Source organism: Scyliorhinus torazame, chromosome 19 (assembly GCF_047496885.1).
Source record: "Scyliorhinus torazame isolate Kashiwa2021f chromosome 19, sScyTor2.1, whole genome shotgun sequence".
NCBI classification, from domain to species: Eukaryota; Metazoa; Chordata; class Chondrichthyes; order Carcharhiniformes; family Scyliorhinidae; genus Scyliorhinus; species Scyliorhinus torazame.
Window position 1 is genome coordinate 21,210,048 of NC_092725.1, and position 24,311 is coordinate 21,234,358.

Below are 24,311 nucleotides of genomic sequence, written 5' to 3' on the forward strand. Positions count from 1 at the left end.
GGATAAACTGAGGGAGAGAGAGAGGCTGGATAAACTGTGGGAGAGAGAGAGGCTGGATAAACTGAGGGAGAGAGCGAGGCTGGATAAACTGAGGGAGAGAGAGAGGCTGGATAAACTGAGGGAGAGAGAGAGGCTGGATAAACTGAGGGAGAGAGGGGCTGGATAAACTGAGGGAGAGAGAGAGGCTGGATAAACAGAGAGAGAGAGAGGCTGGATAAACTGAGAGAGAGGGAGAGGCTGGATAAACTGAGAGAGAGAGAGAGAGAGAGGCTGGATAAACTGAGGGAGAGGGAGAGAGGCTGGATAAACTGAGAGAGAGAGAGAGAGGCTGGATAAACTGAGGGAGAGGGAGAGAGGCTGGATAAACTGAGGGAGAGAGAGAGGCTGAATACACTGAGGGAGAGAGAGGCTGGATAAACTGAGGGAGAGAGAGAGTGACTGGATAAACTGAGGGACAGAGAGAGAGAGAGGCTGGATAAACTGAGGGAGAGAGAGAGGCTGGATAAACTGAGGGAGAGTGAGAGAGGCTGGATAAACTGTGGGAGAGAGAGAGAGGCAGGATAAACTGAGGGAGAGTGAGACTGGATAAACTGAGGGACAGGGAGAGAGGCTGGGTAAACTGAGGGAGAGAGAGAGGCTGGATAAACTGAGGGAGAGAGAGAGAGGCTGGATTAACTGACGGAGAGAGAGGCTGGTTAAACTGAGGGAGAGTGAGAGACTGGATAAACTGAGGGAGAGAGAGAGGCTGGATAAACTGAGGGAGAGAGAGTCTGGATAAACTGAGGGAGAGAGAGTCTGGATAAACTGAGGGAGAGAGAGGCTGGATAAACTGAAGGAGAGGGGCTGGATAAACTGAGGGAGAGTGAGAGACTGGATAAACTGAGGGACAGAGAGAGAGAGGCTGGATAAACTGAGGGAGAGAGAGAGAGGCTGGATTAACTGACGGAGAGAGAGGCTGGATAAACTGAGGGAGAGATAGAGAGGCTGGATAAACTGAGGGAGAGAGAGGCTGGATAAACTGAGGGAGAGAGCGAGAGGCTGGATAAACTGAGAGAGAGAGAGGCTGGATAAACTGAGGGAGAGAGCGAGAGGCTGGATTAACAGAGAGGGTGGATAAACTGAGGGAGAGAGAGAGGCTGGATAAACTGAGGGAGAGTGAGAGAGGCTGGATAAACTGAGGGAGAGAGAGAGGCTGGATAAACTGAGGGAGAGAGAGGCTGGATAAACTGAGGGAGAGAGAGAGAGGCTGGATAAACTGAGGGAGAGAGAGAGGCTGGATAAACTGAGGGAGAGAGAGAGAGTCTGGATAATCTGAGGGAGAGAGAGAGAGGCTAGATAAACTGAGGGAGAGAGCGAGGCTGGATAAACTGAGGGAGAGGGAGAGGCTGGATAATCTGAGGGAGAGAGAGAGAGGCTGGATAAACTGAGGGAGAGAGCGAGGCTGGATAAACTGAGGGAGAGAGAGAGAGAGAGGCTGGATAAACTGAGGGAAAGGGAGAGAGGCTGGATGAACTGAGGGAGAGAGAGAAGCTGAATAAACTGAGGGAGATAGAAGCTGGATAAACTGAGGGAGAGAGAGAGTGACTGGATAAACTGAGGGGGAGAGAGAGAGGCTGGATAAACAGAAAGAGGGAGAGGCTAGATAAACTGAGGGAGAGAGAGAGAGAGGCTAGATAAACTGAGGGAGAGAGAGAGAGAGGCTGGATAAACTGAGGGAGAGAGAGAGGCTGGATAAACTGAGGGAGGGAGAGGGGCTGGATAAACTGTGGGAGAGAGAGAGAGGCTGGATAAACTGAGGGAGAGAGAGAGGCTGGATAAACTGAGGGAGAGAGAGAGAGGCTGGATAAACTGAGGGAGAGTGAGACTGGATAAACTGAGGGACAGGGAGAGAGGCTGGGTAAACTGAGGGAGAGAGTCTGGATAAACTGAGGGAGAGAGAGGCTGGATAAACTGAAGGAGAGGGGCTGGATATACTGAGGGAGAGTGAGAGGCTGGATAAACTGAGGGAGCGAGAGGGGCTGGATAAACTGAGGGAGAGTGAGAGACTGGATAAACTGAGGGACAGAGAGAGAGGCTGGATAAACTGAGGGAGAGAGAGAGAGAGGCTGGATAAACTGAGGGAGAGAGAGGCTGGATAAACTGAGGGAGAGAGAGGCTGGATAAACTGAGGGAGAGAGCAAGATGCTGGATTAACAGAGAGGGTGGATAAACTGAGGGAGAGAGAGAGGGTGGATAAACTGAGGGAGAGAGAGAGGCTGGATAAACTGAGGGAGAGAGCGAGAGGCTGGATTAACAGAGAGGGTGGATAAACTGAGGGAGAGAGAGAGAGGCTGGATAAACTGAGGGAGAGTGAGAGAGGCTGGATAAACTGAGGGAGAGAGAGTCTGGATAAACTGAGGGAGAGAGAGGCTGGATAAACTGAGGGAGAGAGAGGCTGGATAAACTGAAGGAGAGGGGCTGGATAAACTGAGGGAGAGTGAGAGACTGGATAAACTGAGGGACAGAGAGAGAGAGGCTGGATAAACTGAGGGAGAGAGAGAGAGGCTGGATAAACTGAGGGAGAGTGAGAGAGGCTGGATAAACTGAGGGAGAGAGAGAGTGACTGGATAAACTGAGGGACAGAGAGAGAGAGAGGCTGGATAAACTGAGGGAGAGAGAGAGGCTGGATAAACTGAGGGAGAGTGAGAGAGGCTGGATAAACTGAGGGAGAGAGAGAGAGGCAGGATAAACTGAGGGAGAGTGAGACTGGATAAACTGAGGGACAGGGAGAGAGGCTGGGTAAACTGAGGGAGAGAGAGAGGCTGGATAAACTGAGGGAGAGAGAGAGAGGCTGGTTAAACTGAGGGAGAGTGAGAGACTGGATAAACTGAGGGAGAGAGAGAGGCTGGATAAACTGAGGGAGAGAGAGTCTGGATAAACTGAGGGAGAGAGAGTCTGGATAAACTGAGGGAGAGAGAGGCTGGATAAACTGAGGGACAGAGAGAGAGAGAGGCTGGATAAACTGAGGGAGAGAGAGAGGCTGGATAAACTGAGGGAGGGAGAGGGGCTGGATAAACTGAGGGAGAGAGAGAGAGGCTGGATAAACTGAGGGAGAGAGAGAGGCTGGATAAACTGAGGGAGAGAGAGAGAGGCTGGATAAACTGAGGGAGAGTGAGACTGGATAAACTGAGGGACAGGGAGAGAGGCTGGGTAAACTGAGGGAGAGAGTCTGGATAAACTGAGGGAGAGAGAGGCTGGATAAACTGAAGGAGAGGGGCTGGATATACTGAGGGAGAGTGAGAGGCTGGATAAACTGAGGGAGAGAGAGGGGCTGGATAAACTGAGGGAGAGTGAGAGACTGGATAAACTGAGGGACAGAGAGAGAGGCTGGATAAACTGAGGGAGAGAGAGAGAGAGGCTGGATGAACTGAGGGAGAGAGAGGCTGGATAAACTGAGGGAGAGAGAGGCTGGATAAACTGAGGGAGAGAGCAAGATGCTGGATTAACAGAGAGGGTGGATAAACTGAGGGAGAGAGAGAGGGTGGATAAACTGAGGGAGAGAGAGAGAGGCTGGATAAACTGAGGGAGAGAGCGAGAGGCTGGATTAACAGAGAGGGTGGATAAACTGAGGGAGAGAGAGAGAGGCTGGATAAACTGAGGGAGAGTGAGAGAGGCTGGATAAACTGAGGGAGAGTGAGAGAGGCTGGATAAACTGAGGGAGAGAGAGGCTGGATAAACTGAGGGAGAGAGAGAGAGACTGGATAAACTGTGGGAGAGTGAGACTGGATAAACTGAGGGACAGGGAGAGAGGCTGGGTAAACTGAGGGAGAGAGAGAGGCTGGATAAACTGAGGGAGAGAGAGAGGCTGGATAAACTGAGGGAGAGAGAGTCTGGATAAACTGAGGGAGAGAGAGGCTGGATAAACTGAAGGAGAGGGGCTGGATAAACTGAGGGAGAGTGAGAGACTGGATAAACTGAGGGACAGAGAGAGAGAGAGGCTGGATTAACTGACGGAGAGAGAGGCTGGATAAACTGAGGGAGAGATAAAGAGGCTGGATAAACTGAGGGAGAGAGAGGCTGGATAAACTGAGGGAGAGAGAGAGAGGCTGGATAAACTGAGGGAGAGAGAGAGAGGCTGGATAAACTGAGGGAGAGTGAGAGAGGCTGGATAAACTGAGGGAGAGAGTGAGAGGCTGGATAAACTGAGGGAGAGGCTGGATAAACTGAGGGAGAGAGAGAGAGACTGGATAAACTGAGGGAGAGAGAGAGAGGCTGGATAATCTGAGGGAGAGAGAGAGAGGCTAGATAAACTGAGGGAGAGAGCGAGGCTGGATAAACTGAGGGAGAGAGAGAGGCTGGATAATCTGAGGGAGAGAGAGAGAGGCTGGATAAACTGAGGGAGAGAGCGAGGCTGGATAAACTGAGGGAGAGAGAGAGGCTGGATAAACTGAGGGAGAGGGAGAGAGGCTGGATAAACTGAGGGAGAGAGAGAGGCTGAATAAACTGAGGGAGATAGAGGCTGGATAAACTGAGGGAGAGAGAGAGTGACTGGATAAACTGAGGGGGAGAGAGGCTGGATAAACTGAGGGAGAGAGAGAGGCTGGATAAACAGAGAGAGGGAGAGGCTAGATAAACTGAGGGAGAGAGAGAGAGAGGCTAGATAAACTGAGGGAGAGAGAGAGAGAGGCTGGATAAACTGAGGGGGAGAGAGAGAGGCTTGATAAACTGAGGGAGAGAGAGAGGCTGAATAAACTGAGGGAGAGAGAGAGGCTGGATAAACTGAGGGAGAGAGAGAGTGACTGGATAACTGAGGGACAGAGAGAGAAAGAGGCTGGATAAACTGAGGGAGGGAGAGGGGCTGGATAAACTGAGGGAGAGAGAGAGAGAGGCTGGATAAACTGAGGGAGAGAGAGAGGCTGGAAAAACTGAGGGAGAGAGAGAGAGGCTGGATAAACTGAGGGAGAGTGAGACTGGATAAACTGAGGGACAGGGAGAGAGGCTGGGTAAACTGAGGGAGAGAGTCTGGATAAACTGAGGGAGAGAGAGGCTGGATAAACTGAAGGAGAGGGGCTGGATATACTGAGGGAGAGTGAGAGGCTGGATAAACTGAGGGAGAGAGAGGGGCTGGATAAACTGAGGGACAGAGAGAGAGGCTGGATAAACTGAGGGAGAGAGAGAGAGGCTGGATAAACTGAGGGAGAGAGAGGCTGGATAAACTGAGGGAGAGAGAGGCTGGATAAACTGAGGGAGAGAGAGAGAGGCTGGATAAACTGAGGGAGAGAGCGAGAGGCTGGATTAACAGAGAGGGTGGATAAACTGAGGGAGAGAGAGAGGCTGGATAAACTGAGGGGGAGAGGGAGAGGCTGGATAAACTGAGGGAGAGAGGCTGGATAAACTGAGGGAGAGAGCGAGAGGCTGGATAAACTGAGGGAGAGTGAGAGAGGCTGGATAAACTGAGGGAGAGAGGCTGGATAAACTGAGGGAGAGAGCGAGAGGCTGGATAAACTGAGGGAGAGAGAGAGAGAGGCTGGATAAACTGAGGGAGAGAGAGAGAGGCTGGATAAACTGAGGGAGAGAGAGAGAGGCTGGATTAACAGAGAGGGTGGATAAACTGAGGGAGAGAGAGGCTGGATAAACTGAGGGAGAGAGAGAGAGAGGCTGGATAAACTGAGGGAGAGAGAGAGAGAGGCTGGATAAACTGAGGGAGAGAGCGAGAGGCTGGATTAACAGAGAGGGTGGATAAACTGAGGGAGAGAGAGAGGCTGGATAAACTGAGGGAGAGAGAGAGAGGCTGGATAAACTGAGGGAGAGAGCGAGAGGCTGGATTAACAGAGAGGGTGGATAAACTGAGGGAGAGAGAGAGGCTGGATAAACTGAGGGAGAGAGAGAGAGGCTGGATAAACTGAGGGAGATTCAAAGGAAGCTGTAGGTTGACGTCTCACTGCAGGAAATATTCATCTGGATGCCAATGTACCAGAGGGGCCATGCCCGAGAACACCTGGTCCCAGAGGGGTAAAGGACAGTGTATCTAACACACTGTGACACTGTCCCAGAGGGGGAAAGGACAGTGTATCTAACACACTGTGACACCCGGTCCCAGAGGGGGAAAGACAGTGTATCTAACACACTGTGACACCCAGTCCCAGAGGGGGAAAGGACAGTGTATCTAACACACTGTGACACTGTCCCAGAGGGGGAAAGGACAACATATCTAACACACTGTGACACTGTCCCAGAGGGGGAAAGGACAGTGTATCTAACACACTGTGACACTGTCCCAGAGGGGGAAAGGACAGTGTATCTAACACACTGTGACACCCGGTCCCAGAGGGGGAAAGGACAGTGTATCTAACACACTGTGACACCCGGTCCCAGAGGAGGAAAGGACAGTGTATCTAACACACTGTGACACCCGGTCCCAGAGGGGGAAAGGACAGTGTATCTAACACACTGTGACACCCGGTCGCAGAGAGGGAAAGGACAGTGTATCTAACACACTGTGACACCCGGTCCCATAGGGGGAAAGGACAGTGTATCTAACACACTGTGACACCCGGTCCCAGAGGAGGAAAGGACAGTGTATCTAACACACTGTGACACCCAGTCCCAGAGGGGGAAAGGACAGTGTATCTAACACACTGTGACACCCGGTCCCAGAGGGGGAAAGGACAGTGTATCTAACACACTGTGACACTGTCCCAGAGGGAGAAAGGACAGTGTATCTAACACACTGTGACACTGTCCCAGAGGGGGAAAGGACAACGTATCTAACACACTGTGACACTGTCCCAGAGGGGGAAAGGACAACGTATCTAACACACTGTGACACTGTCGCAGAGGGGGAAAGGACAGTGTATCTAACACACTGTGACACTGTCCCAGAGGGGGAAAGGACAGTGTATCTAACACACTGTGACACTGTCCCAGAGGGGGAAAGGACAACGTATCTAACAAGCCGAGACTTCCGGTTTCGGTTTGGTAAAGGATAGTGTGTCTGGCATGCGTGGGTGCTCACCATGTTTCCGTTAGTTGATCATGAAAATGAAATCGCAGACAATATCTCCCGCAATCAGTCAATAACTCGTTTTATTTCAAGAGACAAGACAAAAATATGACATAATTAGAGTTGAGAATTTCCATCTGTGTTTGACCTCAGTACAAGTATTTACATCATTGCAGGAAGGGGCTACGAGATCCCCACAGCCCTTTCCCTCCCCAGGGACCTGTGTCTCCGAGGGCCAGAATGCGACACGTAAGCAGCTCTGTCCGCACGCAAACCTGCCCTCCGCAGTCCGGAGCGGAACCTGCCCTCCGCAGTCCGGAGCGGAACCTGCCCTCCGCAGTCCGGAGCGGAACCTGCCCTCCGCAGTCCGGAGCGGAACCTGCCCTCCGCAGTCCGGAGCGGAACCTGCCCTCCGCAGTCCGGAGCGGAACCTGCCCTCCGCAGTCCGGAGCGGAACACACTGTCCGCAACCCGGAGCGGAACCTGCCCTCCGCAACCCGGAGCGGAACCTGCCCTCCGCAGTCAGGAGCGAAACCTGCTCTCCGCAGTCCGGAGCGGAACCTGCTCTCCGCAGTCCGGAGCGGAACCTGCTCTCCGCAGTCCGGAGCGGAACCTGCTCTCCGCAGTCCGGAGCGGAACCTGCTCTCCGCAGTCCGGAGCGGAACCTGCTCTCCGCAGTCCGGAGCGGAACCTGCTCTCCGCAGTCCGGAGCGGAACCTGCTCTCCGCAGTCCGGAGCGGAACCTGCCCTCCGCAGTCCGGAGCGGAACCTGCCCTCCGCAGTCCGGAGCGGAACCTGCCCTCCGCAGTCCGGAGCGGAACCTGCTCTCCGCAGTCCGGAGCGGAACCTGCTCTCCGCAGTCCGGAGCGGAACACACTGTCGCTGTCCGCAACCCGGAGCGGAACTTGGTCTCCGCAACCCGGAGCGGAACCTGCCCTCCGCAACCCGGAGCGGAACACGCTGTCCGCAACCCGGAGCGGAACCTGCTCTCCGCAACCCGGAGCGGAACCTGCTCTCGGTATCCGGAGTGGAACCTGCTCTCGGTATCCGGAGTGGAACCTGTCTCCGCAACCCGGAGCGGAACCTGCCCTCCGCAACCCGGAGCGGAACCTGCTCTCGGTATCCGGAGTGGAACCTGCCCTCCACAACCCGGAGCGGAACCTGGTCTCCGCAACCCGGAGCGGAAACTGCTCTCGGTATCCGGAGTGGAACCTGCCCTCCGCAACCCGGAGCGGAACCTGGTCTCCGCAACCCGGAGCGGAAACTGCTCTCGGTATCCGGAGTGGAACCTGCCCTCCGCAACCCGGAGCGGAACCTGGTCTCCGTAACCCGGAGCGGAAACTGCTCTCGGTATCCGGAGTGGAACCTGCCCTCCGCAACCCGGAGCGGAAGCTGCCCTCCGCAGCCCGGAGCGGAACCTGCTCTCCGCAGTCCGGAGCGGAAGCTGCCCTCCGCAGTCCGGAGCGGACGCTGCCCTCCGCAGCCCGGAGCGGAAGCTGCCCTCCGCAGCCCGGAGCGGAACCTGCCCTCCGCAGTCCGGAGCGGAACCTGCCCTCCGCAGTCCGGAGCGGAACCTGCTCTCCGCAGTCCGGAGCGGAACCTGCCCTCCGCAGTCCGGAGCGGAAGCTGCCCTCCGCAGCCCGGAGCGGAAGCTGCCCTCCGCAGCCCGGAGCGGAAGCTGCCCTCCGCAGCCCGGAGCGGAACAAGCTGCCCTCCGAAGCCCGGAGCGGAAGCTGCCCTCCGCAGCCCGGAGCGGAACACGCTGTCCGCAGCCCGGAGCGGAACACGCTGTCCGCAGCCCGGAGCGGAACACGCTGTCCGCAGCCCGGAGCGGAACACGCTGTCCGCAGCCCGGAGCGGAACACGCTGTCCGCAGCCCGGAGCGGAACACGCTGTCCGCAGCCCGGAGCGGAACCTGCTCTCGGTATCCGGAGCGGAACCTGCTCTTAATGGGCCTGCATTCTACCACCTCCCCCCTCTCCAAACCCTGCCCTTCTCAGTCCCTCATTCAGAGATTTACTCCTCCCCATCACACTCAATCTTTCCCCTTTCAATTCCGTCCCACACACTCCATTCCCACCCTCTCTCTTTCTCCATTCCCTCCCTCCCACTCACTCTCTCTCTCAATTCCCTCCCACTCACTCTCTCTCTCAATTCCCTCCCACACTCACTCTCTCTCAATTCCCTCCCACACTCACTCTCTCTCAATTCCCTCCCACACTCACTCTCTCTCAATTCCCTCCCACACTCACTCTCTCTCAATTCCCTCCCACACTCACTCTCTCTCAATTCCCTCCCACACTCACTCTCTCTCAATTCCCTCCCACACTCACTCTCTCTCAATTCCCTCCCACACTCACTCTCTCTCAATTCCCTCCCACACTCACTCTCTCTCAATTCCCTCCCACACTCACTCTCTCTCAATTCCCTCCCACACTCACTCTCTCTCAATTCCCTCCCACACTCACTCTCTCTCAATTCCCTCCCACACTCACTCTCTCTCAATTCCCTCCCACACTCACTCTCTCAATTCCCTCCCACACTCACTCTCTCAATTCCCTCCCACACTCACTCTCTCAATTCCCTCCCACACTCACTCTCTCAATTCCCTCCCACACTCACTCTCTCAATTCCCTCCCACACTCACTCTCTCAATTCCCTCCCACACTCAACTCTCTCAATTCCCTCCCACACTCAACTCTCTCAATTCCCTCCCACACTCAACTCTCTCAATTCCCTCCCACACTCAACTCTCTCAATTCCCTCCCACACTCAACTCGCTCTCAATTCCCTCCCACACTCAACTCGCTCTCAATTCCCTCCCACACTCAACTCGCTCTCAATTCCCTCCCACACTCGCTCTCAATTCCCTCCCACACTCGCTCTCAATTCCCTCCCACACTCGCTCTCAATTCCCTCCCACACTCGCTCTCAATTCCCTCCCACTCGCTCTCAATTCCCTCCCACACTCGCTCTCAATTCCCTCCCACACTCGCTCTCAATTCCCTCCCACACTCGCTCTCAATTCCCTCCCACACTCGCTCTCAATTCCCTCCCACACTCGCTCTCAATTCCCTCCCACACTCGCTCTCAATTCCCTCCCACACTCGCTCTCAATTCCCTCCCACACTCCTCTCAATTCCCTCCCACACTCCCTCTCAATTCCCTCCCACACTCCCTCTCAATTCCCTCCCACACTCCCTCTCAATTCCCTCCCACACTCCCTCTCAATTCCCTCCCACACTCCCTCTCAATTCCCTCCCACACTCCCTCTCAATTCCCTCCCACACTCCCTCTCAATTCCCTCCCACACTCCCTCTCAATTCCCTCCCACACTCCCTCTCAATTCCCTCCCACACTCCCTCTCAATTCCCTCCCACACTCCCTCTCAATTCCCTCCCACACTCCCTCTCAATTCCCTCCCACACTCCCTCTCAATTCCCTCCCACACTCCCTCTCAATTCCCTCCCACACTCCCTCTCAATTCCCTCCCACACTCCCTCTCAATTCCCTCCCACACTCCCTCTCAATTCCCTCCCACACTCCCTCTCAATTCCCTCCCACACTCCCTCTCAATTCCCTCCCACACTCCCTCTCAATTCCCTCCCACACTCCCTCTCAATTCCCTCCCACACTCCCTCTCAATTCCCTCCCACACTCCCTCTCAATTCCCTCCCACACTCCCTCTCAATTCCCTCCCACACTCCCTCTCAATTCCCTCCCACACTCCCTCTCAATTCCCTCCCACACTCCCTCTCAATTCCCTCCCACACTCCCTCTCAATTCCCTCCCACACTCCCTCTCAATTCCCTCCCACACTCCCTCTCAATTCCCTCCCACACTCCCTCTCAATTCCCTCCCACACTCCCTCTCAATTCCCTCCCACACTCCCTCTCAATTCCCTCCCACACTCCCTCTCAATTCCCTCCCACACTCCCTCTCAATTCCCTCCCACACTCACTCTCAATTCCCTCCCACACTCACTCTCAATTCCCTCCCACACTCACTCTCAATTCCCTCCCACACTCCCTCTCAATTCCCTCCCACACTCCCTCTCAATTCCCTCCCACACTCCCTCTCAATTCCCTCCCACACTCCCTCTCAATTCCCTCCCACACTCCCTCTCAATTCCCTCCCACACTCTCTCTCAATTCCCTCCCACACTCACTCTCAATTCCCTCCCACACTCACTCTCAATTCCCTCCCACACTCCCTCTCAATTCCCTCCCACACTCCCTCTCAATTCCCTCCCACACTCCCTCTCAATTCCCTCCCACACTCACTCTCAATTCCCTCCCACACTCACTCTCAATTCCCTCCCACACTCCCTCTCAATTCCCTCCCACACTCCCTCTCAATTCCCTCCCACACTCTCTCTCAATTCCCTCCCACACTCACTCTCAATTCCCTCCCACACTCACTCTCAATTCCCTCCCACACTCACTCTCAATTCCCTCCCACACTCACTCTCAATTCCCTCCCACACTCACTCTCAATTCCCTCCCACACTCACTCTCAATTCCCTCCCACACTCACTCTCAATTCCCTCCCACACTCACTCTCAATTCCCTCCCACACTCACTCTCAATTCCCTCCCACACTCACTCTCAATTCCCTCCCACACTCACTCTCAATTCCCTCCCACACTCTCAATTCCCTCCCACACTCTCAATTCCCTCCCACACTCTCAATTCCCTCCCACACTCTCAATTCCCTCCCACACTCTCAATTCCCTCCCACACTCTCAATTCCCTCCCACACTCTCAATTCCCTCCCACACTCTCAATTCCCTCCCACACTCTCAATTCCCTCCCACACTCTCAATTCCCTCCCACACTCTCAATTCCCTCTCACACTCTCTCTCTCACAATTCCCTCCCTCTCTCTCAATTCCCTCCCACTATCTCTCTCAATTCCCCCCCACTCTCTCTCAATTCCCCCCCACTCTCTCAATTCCCCCCCACACTCTCTCAATTCCCCCCCACACTCTCTCAATTCCCCCCCCACACTCTCTCAATTCCCCCCCACTCTCTCTCCCTCAATTCTCCCCCACACTCTCTCTCAATTCCCCCCGACGCTCTCTCTCAATTCCCTCCCACACTCACTCTCTCAATTCCCCCCCACTCTCTCTCCCTCAATTCTCCCCCACACTCTCTCTCAGTTCCCCCCGACGCTCTCTCTCAATTCCCTCCCACACTCACTCTCTCAATTCCCCCCCACTCTCTCTCCCTCAATTCTCCCCCACACTCTCTCTCAATTCCCCCCCGACGCTCTCTCTCAATTCCCTCCCACACTCACTCTCTCTCTCAAATCCCTCCCACTCTCGCTCAATTCACTCACACTCTCTCAATTCCCTCCCACACTCACTCTCTCTATTCCCTCCCACACACTCTCTCAATTCCCTCCTACTCACTCTCTCTCTCTCAATTCCCTCCCACACTCGCTCTCAATTCCCTCCTAGTCACTCGCTCTCTCAATTCCCTCCTACTCACTCTCTCTCTCTCTCTCTCTCAATTCCCTCCCACACTCGCTCTCAATTCCCTCCTACTCACTCGCTCTCTCAATTCCCTCCCACACTCTCTCTCTCTCAATTCCCTCCCACACTCACTCTCTCTCTCTCAATTCCCTTGCACTTTCTCTCTCTCAATTCCCTCCCACACTCCCTCTCTCAATTCCCGTACCAGCTTCCCGAACAGGCGCCGGAATGTGGCGACTAGGGGCTTTTCACAGTAACTTCATTGAAGCCTACTTGTGACAATAAGCGATTTTCATTTTTCATTTCAATTCCCTCCCACACACTCACACTCTCTAATTCCCTCCCACACACTCACACTCTCTAATTCCCTCCCACACACTCTAATTCCCTCCCACACACTCTAATTCCCTCCCACACACTCTAATTCCCTCCCACACACTCTAATTCCCTCCCACACACTCTAATTCCCTCCCACACACTCTAATTCCCTCCCACACACTCTAATTCCCTCCCACACACTCTAATTCCCTCCCACACTCTCTAATTCCCTCCCACACACTCTAATTCCCTCCCACACACTCTAATTCCCTCCCACACACTCTAATTCCCTCCCACACACTCTAATTCCCTCCCACACACTCGAATTCCCTCCCACACACTCTAATTCCCTCCCACACACTCTAATTCCCTCCCACACACTCTAATTCCCTCCCACACACTCTAATTCCCTCCCACACTCTCTAATTCCCTCCCACACACTCTAATTCCCTCCCACACACTCTAATTCCCTCCCACACACTCTAATTCCCTCCCACACACTCTAATTCCCTCCCACACACTCTAATTCCCTCCCACACACTCTAATTCCCTCCCACACACTCTAATTCCCTCCCACACACTCTAATTCCCCACACACTCTAATTCCCTCCCACACACTCTAATTCCCTCCCACACTCGCTCTCTCTCAATTCCCTCTCACACTCTCTCTCTCTCAATTCCCTCTCACACTCTTTCTCTCTCTCTCCCCCTCCTGGTTTCTCCCGTTCCCACCCCATTGCCTGGGTGCGCCCAGCAACTCTAAACCGCACATCCCAGCTCCCTCCAAACGTCCCCACCACCACCATTCACCACCCCTCATGGTCCAGCCGGGGGGAAACAGAGACCCTCTGTCCGAACTCCCCCTCACACACAACCCCACCCAACCCAGTTCCTCCAATCACAGCTCCCTCTGGTGTCCAATTGGCTCCTTTAATTATTTAATTTCAACAGAAAATAAAACTCAATGAATGTTAAAGGAAAATAAAGCCTTGTGTGTGTGTGATTGGGAGCATCGCTCTCTTCCTCACCCCTCTGCTGGTCTGCAGACACACTGCCCTCCTCTGGGGTCTCTGGGCATGGTGCCCGCCGTACCTGGCCTCCTCGCATTTCAGGTGTGCCCGCAGCCAGGCACAGCCGTCACACATGCTTCAGCAGCAGGGCACGCAGGGCAGAGAGCAGGCCCACCCGGTCCCCGGCTCCTTCTGCCAGCTTGCGCCAGGCTTCTACCCTCTCCCGAGCACCCATGGGTGCCTCCAGCAGGCCGCACAGGCAGCGGGCATGCAGCCCTGGCAGGTGGTGTCGTTCGGCAAAGAGGCAGAGGGCAGGCAGACAGCTAGGGTCGCAACTGAGGTAGGCGGCCTGCTCCAGACGCGGCACCAGGTCCCCCAGGAGGAACTGCCCTGCGGCTGACAGGGCACGGCCCAGCAGGGACTCCTCGAACGGGACCCCTTCCTTCTCCTCCGCCCCCCGCTGGCCCAGCCTGTCGAAAGAGGAGCAGCCCGCTTGTGCCCAACAGCCGTGCAGGTGGTGAAGCAGGAGGTCAGCGACATCCGCTGCCACACCGCCTAGGGGCACCTCAGACTGCCGCGACTCCAGGTACCCGCCCCCCAGCATGGCGCCAAACACCTCCGAGCCCCGACTCAGGTGGGCCCGGCTGGCTGCCAGCCTCTCCCCCCCATCCAGCACCAGCCACATGTCGACTGCCCCCCGGCCCACCAGCTCCCGGTATGGGCACCGAGGGCCGGCCCCCCCTCCCTCCTCCGCCAACCTGGCCCGCTCGGGAGCTGGCCCCTCGCCCAGAGCCCCCGCCAGCCATGCCACGCCGTCCGCCGCCCCAAAGCTCGCCACCGGGTCCTGGCTGGTCAGTAGTGTCTCGAGCAGCAGGTGAAGCCCACCATGGTCGAGCAGCAATCTTCGACGGAGAGATTCATTCCTGTAAATCGGGGAGGGGGGGGGGGATAATACATGGGCCGGTAAAAGACCCAGGGGAAGGGAGAGAACAGAAACTAACCGTCAGCTTACACTATAGTGATTTGTGCGCACACAAGGCCTTTTATTTGGGCCAACAAAACCATGCCAGCTCTCTTTGAGTGTCCCCATTCCCCCTGCCCACTCCCCGTAGCCCCATTCCCGGGGGGGTGGGTGGAGGGGGCGGGGTCCGGGGGGGGAGGGGGCGGGGTCCGGGGGGTGGAGGGGGCGGGGTCCGGGGGGTGGAGGGGGCGGGGTCCGGGGGGTGGAGGGGGCGGGGTCCGGGGGGTGGAGGGGGCGGGGTCCGGGGGGTGGAGGGGGCGGGGTCCGGGGGGTGGAGGGGGCGGGGTCCGGGGGGTGGAGGGGGCGGGGTCCGGGGGGTGGAGGGGGCGGGGTCCGGGGGGTGGAGGGGGGCGGGGTCCGGGGGGTGGAGGGGGCGGGGTCCGGGGGGTGGAGGGGGCGGGGTCCGGGGGGTGGAGGGGGCGGGGTCCGGGGGGTGGAGGGGGCGGGGGTCTGGGGGGTGGAGGGGGCGGGGTCCGGGGGGTGGAGGGGGCGGGGTCCGGGGGGTGGAGGGGGCGGGGTCCGGGGGGTGGAGGGGGCGGGGTCCGGGAGGTGGAGGGGGGCGGGGTCCGGGGGGTGGAGGGGGCTGGGTCCGGGGGGTGGAGGGGTCCTGGGGGTGGAGGGAGCGGGGTCCGGGGGTGGAGGGAGCGGGGTCCCGTGTCCGCGGGGGCGGGGGGTGGAGGGGGCGGGGTCCGGGGGTGGAGGGAGCAGGGTCCGGGGGGTGGAGGGGGCGGGGTCCGGGGGGTGGAGGGGGCGGGGTCCGGGGGGTGGAGGGGGCGGGGTCCGGGGGGTGGAGGGGGCGGGGTCCGGGGGGTGGAGGGGGCGGGGTCCGGGGGGTGGAGGGGGCGGGGTCCAGGGGGTGGAAGGGGCGGGGTCCGGGGGATGGAGGGGGCGGGGTCCGGGGGATGGAGGGGGCTGGGGCCGGAGGGTGGAGGGGGCGGGGTCCGGAGGGTGGAGGGGGCGGGGTCTGGGGGGTGGAGGGGGCGGGGTCCGGGGGGTGGAGGGGGCGGGGTCCGGGGGGTGGAGGGGGCGGGGTCCGGGGGGTGGAGGGGGCGGGGTCCGGGGGGTGGAGGGGGCGGGGTCCGGGGGCTGGAGGGAGCGGGGTCCGGGGGTGTGGGGAGCGGGGTCCGGGGGGTGGGGGAGCGGGGTCCGGGGGGAGCGGGGTGTGGGGAGCGGGGTCCGCGGGGTGTGGGGAGGGGGGTCCGGGGGAGGGGGGTCCGGGGGTGGGGGGCCTGAGGGGGGAGGTGGAGAGGGGCTGACACTCTGACACTGAACTCACCGACACAGCAGGGGAAGGGCGATGGCACACGCTTCCTTGTCACTCGGCGAACCGGACAGAAGGAAGTGAGTGAGGGCCCCGGCACCGAAGGGAGACTCGGCCTGGACACTCAGGTTCCTCAGGAGGACTTCACCTGCAGGGTCGGGAGAAAGAGAAGAGGGAGCTGGTCAGCAGGGTAGTGCGGAGAGAGGGCCTGGGCAGAGCTGGCGGTCAGTCTGTGAGCCTTCCTTACCCAGCTCCCGGTTCCGGCGAGTGTACGTCCAGTCTCCTCCGTGTCCTCTCGTCACTTCCACACTCTCCGGGAGCAGCGCGGGTCGCAGACCGTGGATCAGTTGGGCCCGGACCAGGGGCACGGCACGGGCTCGGACCAGGGCCTCCAGGCAGTTGGGGTTGCAGGCCAAGCGGGCCAGGAGACGGGCACAGCGGGCACCAGGCGGACGGGCCAGGGTCAGATAGTCGAGGAGGGTGCGTAGTGAGCGCTCCGTCACCAGCCCCGGGGCGGGGTCCTCCGCCTGCGAGAAGCGAGAGAGCAGGAGGAGGACGGGTGCTTCAGGAAGGCAGGGCTCGTGGGGTGGTGGGGGGGAGGTGGGCGAGAGGGGAAGGACTGGCAGGGGGCGGGGGTCAGCGGGCAGCAAGGCCCCGCTCAGTCTATCAGCTGCTCCAGGTTCCAGAGGCTCCGGCACCATCAGTTCTCCGGGAGGCTGCTGGAGAGGGTGCAGGCCCTCCGCCTCACTCAATGGCACGGGGTGCACTTCCTCAGGACTCTCGATGTAACCTTCCGACACCAGCCAGGACCTGGAGAAGCACAGAGAGAGAGAGCGAGAGAGAGAGAGAAACAGAGAGCGAGAGAGAGACAGACAGAGAGAGAGAGAAACAGAGAGACAGAGTGAGAGAGAGAGAGAGAGAGAGAGCGGGAGCGAGAGAGAGAGAAACAGAGAGAGCGAGAGAGAGAACCAGAGAGAGAGAGACATACAGAGAGAGAGAGAGAGACAGAGAGAGAGAGAGAGACAGAGAGAGAGCGAGAGACAGAGAGAGAGCGAGAGACAGAGAGCGAGAGGCAGAGAGAGAGAGACAGAGAGAGAGACAGAGAGAGAGACAGAGAGAGAGACAGAGAGAGAGACAGAGAGAGAGACAGAGAGAGAGACAGAGAGAGAGACAGAGAGAGACAGAGAGAGAGCGAGACAGAGAGAGAGAGACAGAGAGAGAGAAACAGAGGGGGAGAGACAGAGAGAGAGACAGACAGACAGAGAGAGAGAGACAGACAGAGTGACAGACAGAGAGAGAGAGAGACAGAGAGGGAGAGAGACAGAGAGAGGGAGAGAGACAAAGAGAGAGACAGAGACAGAGAGAGAGAGACAGAGAGAGAGAGACAGAGAGACAGAAGCGGGGGCAAAGAATGAGAAGTTGGGAAACAAACTCAGCAGCAGATTGCTCAGTTGTCACACTGCACCACACTGCACATCACAGCAAAATGGTACTAGAACAGTTACTGCTCTCGTCCCACTTCCCCTTCCCGGGGCTGCACCATCCCAGAATTCAGCTGCAACATTCCCCACTCCCAGGTGCTGACGGAGCGCTGCACAGTTGGAGGGTCAGTCCTGAAGGAACGTCGCACAGTGAGAGGGTCGGTAACACACGGGACAGAGGGTTACTGAGTGACAGTGTGAGGGAGCTGGATTAACATCAGTAGAGATACTGTCAGTAACACAGGGTGCTGGGGGAGAGGGGTTACTGAGTGACAGTGTGAGGGAGCTGGATTAACATCAGTAGAGATACAGTCAGTAACACAGGGTGCAGGGGGAGAGGGGTTACTGAGTGACAATGTGAGGGAGCTGGATTAACATCAGTAGAGATACAGTCAGTAACACAGGGTGCTGGGGGAGAGGGGTTACTGAGTGACAGTGGGAGGGAGCTGGATTTACATCAGTAGAGATACAGTCAGTAACACAGGGTGCTGGGGGAGAGGGGTTACTGAGTGACAGTGTGAGGCAGCTGGATTCACATCAGTAGGGATACAGTCAGTAACACAGGGTGCTGGGGGAGAGGGGATACTGAGTGACAGTGTGAGGGAGCTGGATTAACATCAGTAGATATACAGTCAGTAACACAGGGTGTTGGGGGAGAGGGGTTACTGAGTGACAGTGTGAGGGAGCTGGATTAACATCAGTAGAGATACAGTCAGTAACACAGGGTGCTGGGGGAGAGGGGTTACTGTGTGACAGTGTGAGGGAGCTGGATTAACATCAATAGAGATACAGTCAGTAACACAGGGTGTTGGGGGAGAGGGGTTACTGAGTGACAGTGTGAGGGAGTTGGATTAACATCAGTAGAGATACAGTCAGTAACACAGGGTTGTAGGATTTGGAGGTTACAGGGATAGGGAACGTTGTAGGGGCTGGAGGAAGTTACAGAGATAGGGAGGGTTGTAGGGGCTTGAGGAGGTTACAGAGATAGGGAGGGGCTGAATACAGAGATAGGGAGGGGTTGGATACAGAGATAGGGTGGGGTTGGATACAGAGATAGGGAGGGGTTGGTTACAGAGATAGGGAGGGGTTGGATACAGAGATAGGGAGGGGTTGGATACAGAGATAGGGTGGGGTTGGATACAGAGATAGGGAGGGGTTGGATACAGAGATAGGGAGGGGTTGGATACAGAGATAGGGAGGGTTCGGTTACAGAGATAGGGAGGGTTTGGTTACAGAGATAGGGAGGGGTTGGATACAGAGATAGGGAGGGGTTGGATACAGAGATAGGGTGGGTTTGGTTACAGAGATAGGGAGGGGTTGGTTACAGAGGTAGGGAGGGGTTGGATACAGAGATAGGGAGGGGTTGGATACAGAGATAGGGAGGGGTTGGATACAGAGATAGGGAGGGGTTGGTTACAGAGATAGGGAGGGGTTGGATACAGAGATAGGGAGGGGTTGGATACAGAGATAGGGAGGGGTTGGATACAGAGATAGGGAGGGGTTGGATACAGAGACAGGGAGGGGTTGGATACAGAGATAGGGAGGGGTTGGATACAGAGATAGGGAGGGGTTGGTTACAGAGATAGGGAGGGGTTGGTTACAGAGATAGGGAGGGGTTGGATACAGAGATAGGGAGGGGTTGGTTACAGAGATAGGGAGGGGTTGGATACAGAGATAGGGAGGGGTTGGTTACAGAGATAGGGTGGGGTTGGATACAGAGATAGGGAGGGGTTGGATACAGAGATAGGGAGGGGATGGTTACAGAGATAGGGTGGGGTTGGATACAGAGATAGGGAGGGTTTGGATACAGTGGTTACAGAGATAGGGAGGGGTTGGATACAGAGATAGGGAGGGGTTGGATACAGAGATAGGGAGGGGTTGGATACAGAGATAGGGTGGGGTTGGATACAGAGATAGGGAGGGGTTGGATACAGAGATAGGGAGTGTTCGGTTACAGAGATAGGGAGGGTTTGGTTACAGAGATAGGGAGGGGTTGGATACAGAGATAGGGAGGGGTTGGATACAGAGATAGGGAGGGGTTGGTTACAGAGATAGGGAGGGGTTGGATACAGAGATAGGGAGGGGTTGGATACAGAGATAGGGAGGGGTTGGATACAGAGATAGGGAGGGGTTGGATACAGAGATAGGGAGGGGTTGGATACAGAGATAGGGAGGGGTTGGATACAGAGATAGGGAGGGGTTGGATACAGAGATAGGGAGGGGTTGGATACAGAGATAGGGTGGGGTTGGATACAGAGATAGGGTGGGGTTGGATACAGAGATAGGGAGGGGTTGGATACAGAGATGGGGAGGGGTTGGATACAGAGATAGGGAGGGGTTGGATACAGAGATAGGGAGGGGTTGGATACAGAGATAGGGAGGGGTTGTATACAGAGATAGGGAGGGGTTGGATACAGAGATAGGGAGGGGTTGGATACAGAGATAGGGAGGGGTTGGATACAGAGATAGGGAGGGGTTGGATACAGAGATAGGGAGGGGTTGGATACAGAGATAGGGAGGGGTTGGATACAGAGATAGGGAGGGGTTGGATACAGAGATAGGGAGGGGTTGGATACAGAGATAGGGAGGGGTTGGATACAGAGATAGGGAGGGGTTGGTTACAGAGATAGGGTGGGGTTGGATACAGAGATAGGGAGGGGTTGGATACAGAGATAGGGTGGGGTTGGATACAGAGATAGGGAGGGGTTGGATACAGAGATAGGGAGGGGTTGGTTACAGAGATAGGGAGGGTTTGGTTACAGAGATAGGGAGGGGTCGGTTACAGAGACAGGGAGGGGTCGGTTACAGAGATAGGGAGGGGTTGGATACAGAGATAGGGAGGGGTTGGTTACAGAGATAGGGAGGGGTTGGATACAGAGATAGGGAGGGGTTGGTTACAGAGATAGGGAAGGGTTGGATACAGAGAGGAGGGAGGGGTTGGATACAGAGATAGGGAAGGGGTTGGATACAGAAATAGGGAGGGGTTGGATACAGAGATAGGGAGGGTTTGGATACAGAGATAGGGAGGGGTTGTATACAGAGATAGGGTGGGGTTGGATACAGAGATAGGGAGGGGTTGGTTACAGAGATAGGGAGGGTTTGGATACAGAGATAGGGAGGGGTTGGTTACCGAGATAGGGAGGGTTTGGATACAGAGATAGGGAGGGGTTGGTTACAGAGATAGGGAGGGGTTGGATACATAGATAGCGAGGGGTTGGTTACAGAGATAGGGAGGGGTTGGTTACAGAGATCGGGAGGGGTTGGATACAGAGATAGGGAGGGGTTGGATCCAGAGATAGGGAGGGGTTGGATACATAGATAGGGAGGGGTTGGATACAGAGATAGGGTGGGGTTGGATACAGAGATAGTGAGGAGATGGATACAGAGATAGGGAGGGGTTGGATACAGAGATAGGGAAGGGTTGGATACAGAGACAGGGAGGGGTTGGTTACAGAGATAGGGAGGGGTTAGATACAGAGATAGGGAGTGTTTGGATACAGAGATAGGGAGGGGTTGGTTACAGAGATAGGGAGGGGTTGGATACAGAGATAGGGAGGGGTTGGATACAGAGATAGGGAGGGGTTGGATACAGAGATAGGGTGGGGTTGGATACAGAGATAGGGAGGGGTTGGATGCAGAGATATGGAGGGGTTGGTTACAGAGATAGGGGGGGTTTGGTTACAGAGATAGGGAGGGGTCGGTTACAGAGACAGGGAGGGGTCGGTTACAGAGATAGGGAGGGGTTGGATACAGAGATAGGGAGGGGTTGGTTACAGAGATAGGGAGGGGTTGGTTACAGAGATAGGGAGGGGTTGGTTACAGAGATAGGGAGGGGTTGGATACAGAGATAGGGAGGGGTTGGTTACAGAGATAGGGAAGGGTTGGATACAGAGAGGAGGGAGGGGTTGGATACAGAGATAGGGAAGGGGTTGGATACAGAGATAGGGAGGGGTTGGATACAGAGATAGGGAGGGTTTGGTTACAGAGATAGGGAGGGGTTGGATACAGAGATAGGGAGGGGTTGGATACAGAGATAGTGAGGGGTTGGATACAGAGATAGGGAGGGTTTGGATACAGAGATAGGGAGGGGTTGTATACAGAGATAGGGAGGGGTTGGATACAGAGATAGGGTGGGGTTGGATACAGAGATAGGGAGGGGTTGGATACAGAGATAGGGAGGGGTTGGATACAGCGATAGGGAGGGGTTGGATACAGAGGTAGGGAGGGGTTGTATACAGAGATAGGGTGGGGTTGGATACAGAGATAGGGAGGGGTTGGATACAGAGATAGGGAGGGGTTGGATACAGAGATAGGGAGGGGTTGGATACAGAGATAGGGAGGGGTTGGATACAGAGATAGGGAGGGGTTGGATACAGAGATAGGGAGGGGTTGGATACAGAGATAGGGAGGGGTTGGATACAGAGATAGGGAGGGGTTGGATACAGAGATAGGGAGGGGTTGGATACAGAGATAGGGAGGGGTTGGATACAGAGATAGGGAGGGGTTGGATACAGAGATAGGGAGGGGTTGGATACAGAGATAGGGAGGGGTTGGATACAGAGATCGGGAGGGGTTGGATACAGAGATAGGGAGGGGTTGGATACAGAGATAGGGAGGGGTTGGATACAGAGATAGGGAGGGGTTGGATACAGAGATCGGGAGGGGTTTGGATACAGAGATAGGGAGGGGTTGGATACAGAGATAGGGAGGGGTTGGATACAGAGATAGGGAGGGGTTGGATACAGAGATCGGGAGGGGTTGGATACAGAGATAGGGAGGGGTTGGATACAGAGATAGGGAGGGGTTGGATACAGAGATAGGGAGGGGTTGGATACAGAGATAGGGAGGGGTTGGATACAGAGATAGGGAGGGGTTGGATACAGAGATAGGGTGGGGTTGGATACAGAGATAGGGAGGGGTTGGATACAGAGATAGGGAGGGGTTGGATACAGAGATAGGGTGGGGTTGGATACAGAGATCGGGAGGGGTTGGATACAGAGATAGGGAGGGGTTTGGATACAGAGATAGGGAGGGGTTTGGATACAGAGATAGGGAGGGGTTGGATACAGAGATAGTGAGGGGTTGGATACAGAGATAGGGAGGGGTTGGATACAGCGATAGGGAGGGGTTGGATACAGAGATAGGGAGGGGTTGGATACAGAGATAGGGAGGGGTTGGATACAGAGATAGTGAGGGGTTGGATACAGAGATAGGGAGGGGTTGGATACAGCGATAGGGAGGGGTTGGATACAGAGATAGGGAGGGGTTGGATACAGAGATAGGGAGGGGTTGGATACAGAGATAGGGTGGGGTTGGATACAGAGATAGGGAGGGGTTGGATACAGAGATAGGGAGGGGTTGGATACAGAGATAGGGAGGGGTTGGATACAGAGATAGGGTGGGGTTGGATACAGAGATAGGGAGGGGTTGGATACAGAGATAGGGAGGGGTTGGATACAGAGATAGGGAGGGGTTGGATACAGAGATAGGGTGGGGTTGGATACAGAGATAGGGAGGGGTTCGATACAGAGATAGGGAGGGGTTGGATACAGAGATAGGGAGGGGTTGGATACAGAGATAGGGAGGGGTTGGATACAGAGATAGGGAGGGGTTGGATACAGAGATAGGGAGGGGTTGGATACAGAGATAGGGAGGGGTTGGATACAGAGATAGGGAGGGGTTGGATACAGAGATAGGGAGGGGTTGGATACAGAGATAGGGAGGGGTTGGATACAGAGATCGGGAGGGGTTTGGATACAGAGATAGGGAGGGGTTGGATACAGAGATAGGGAGGGGTTGGATACAGAGATAGGGAGGGGTTGGATACAGAGATAGGGAGGGGTTGGATACAGAGATAGGGAGGGGTTGGATACAGAGATAGGGAGGGGTTGGATACAGAGATAGGGAGGGGTTGGATACAGAGATAGGGAGGGGTTGGATACAGAGATAGGGAGGGGTTGGATACAGAGATAGGGAGGGGTTGGATACAGAGATAGGGAGGGGTTGGATACAGAGATAGGGAGGGGTTGGATACAGAGATAGGGAGGGGTTGGATACAGAGATAGGGAGGGGTTGGATACAGAGATAGGGAGGGGTTGGATACAGAGATAGGGAGGGGTTGGATACAGAGATAGGGAGGGGTTGGATACAGAGATAGGGAGGGGTTGGATACAGAGATCGGGAGGGGTTTGGATACAGAGATAGGGAGGGGTTGGATACAGAGATAGGGAGGGGTTGGATACAGAGATAGGGAGGGGTTGGATACAGAGATAGGGAGGGGTTGGATACAGAGATAGGGAGGGGTTGGATACAGAGATAGGGAGGGGTTGGATACAGAGATAGGGAGGGGTTAGATACAGAGATAGGGAGGGGTTGGATACAGAGATCGGGAGGGGTTTGGATACAGAGATAGGGAGGGGTTGGATACAGAGATAGGGAGGGGTTGGATACAGAGATAGGGAGGGGTTGGATACAGAGATAGGGAGGGGTTGGATACAGAGATAGGGAGGGGTTGGATACAGAGATAGGGAGGGGCTGGATACAGAGATACGGAGGGGTTGGATACAGAGATAGGGAGGGGTTGGATACAGAGATAGGGAGGGGTTGGATACAGAGATAGGGAGGGGTTGGATACAGAGATAGGGTGGGGTTGGTTACAGAGATAGGGAGGGGTTGGATACAGAGATAGGGAGGGGTTGGATACAGAGATAGGAAGGGGTTGGATACAGAGATCTGGAGGGGTTTGGATACAGAGATAGGGAGG

The 24,311-nt window shown here is 56.0% G+C and overlaps 1 protein-coding gene across 1 annotated transcript in view; it reads right to left on the reverse strand.

Annotated features, from left to right (window-relative positions):
* Positions 1 to 13,405: 13,405 nt before the first annotated feature.
* Positions 13,406 to 24,311, reverse strand: part of armc5 (armadillo repeat containing 5) — a 12,145-nt gene continuing 1,239 nt past the window's right edge. The window contains exons 2-4 of the mRNA XM_072484114.1: positions 16,315 to 16,877; positions 16,083 to 16,215; positions 13,406 to 14,708 (exon numbers count right to left, since the gene is read on the reverse strand). Coding sequence (XP_072340215.1) covers positions 13,913 to 14,708; positions 16,083 to 16,215; positions 16,315 to 16,877 — 1,492 coding nt within the window. The 3' untranslated portion in view covers positions 13,406 to 13,912. The remainder of the gene's footprint in view (positions 14,709 to 16,082; positions 16,216 to 16,314; positions 16,878 to 24,311) is intronic.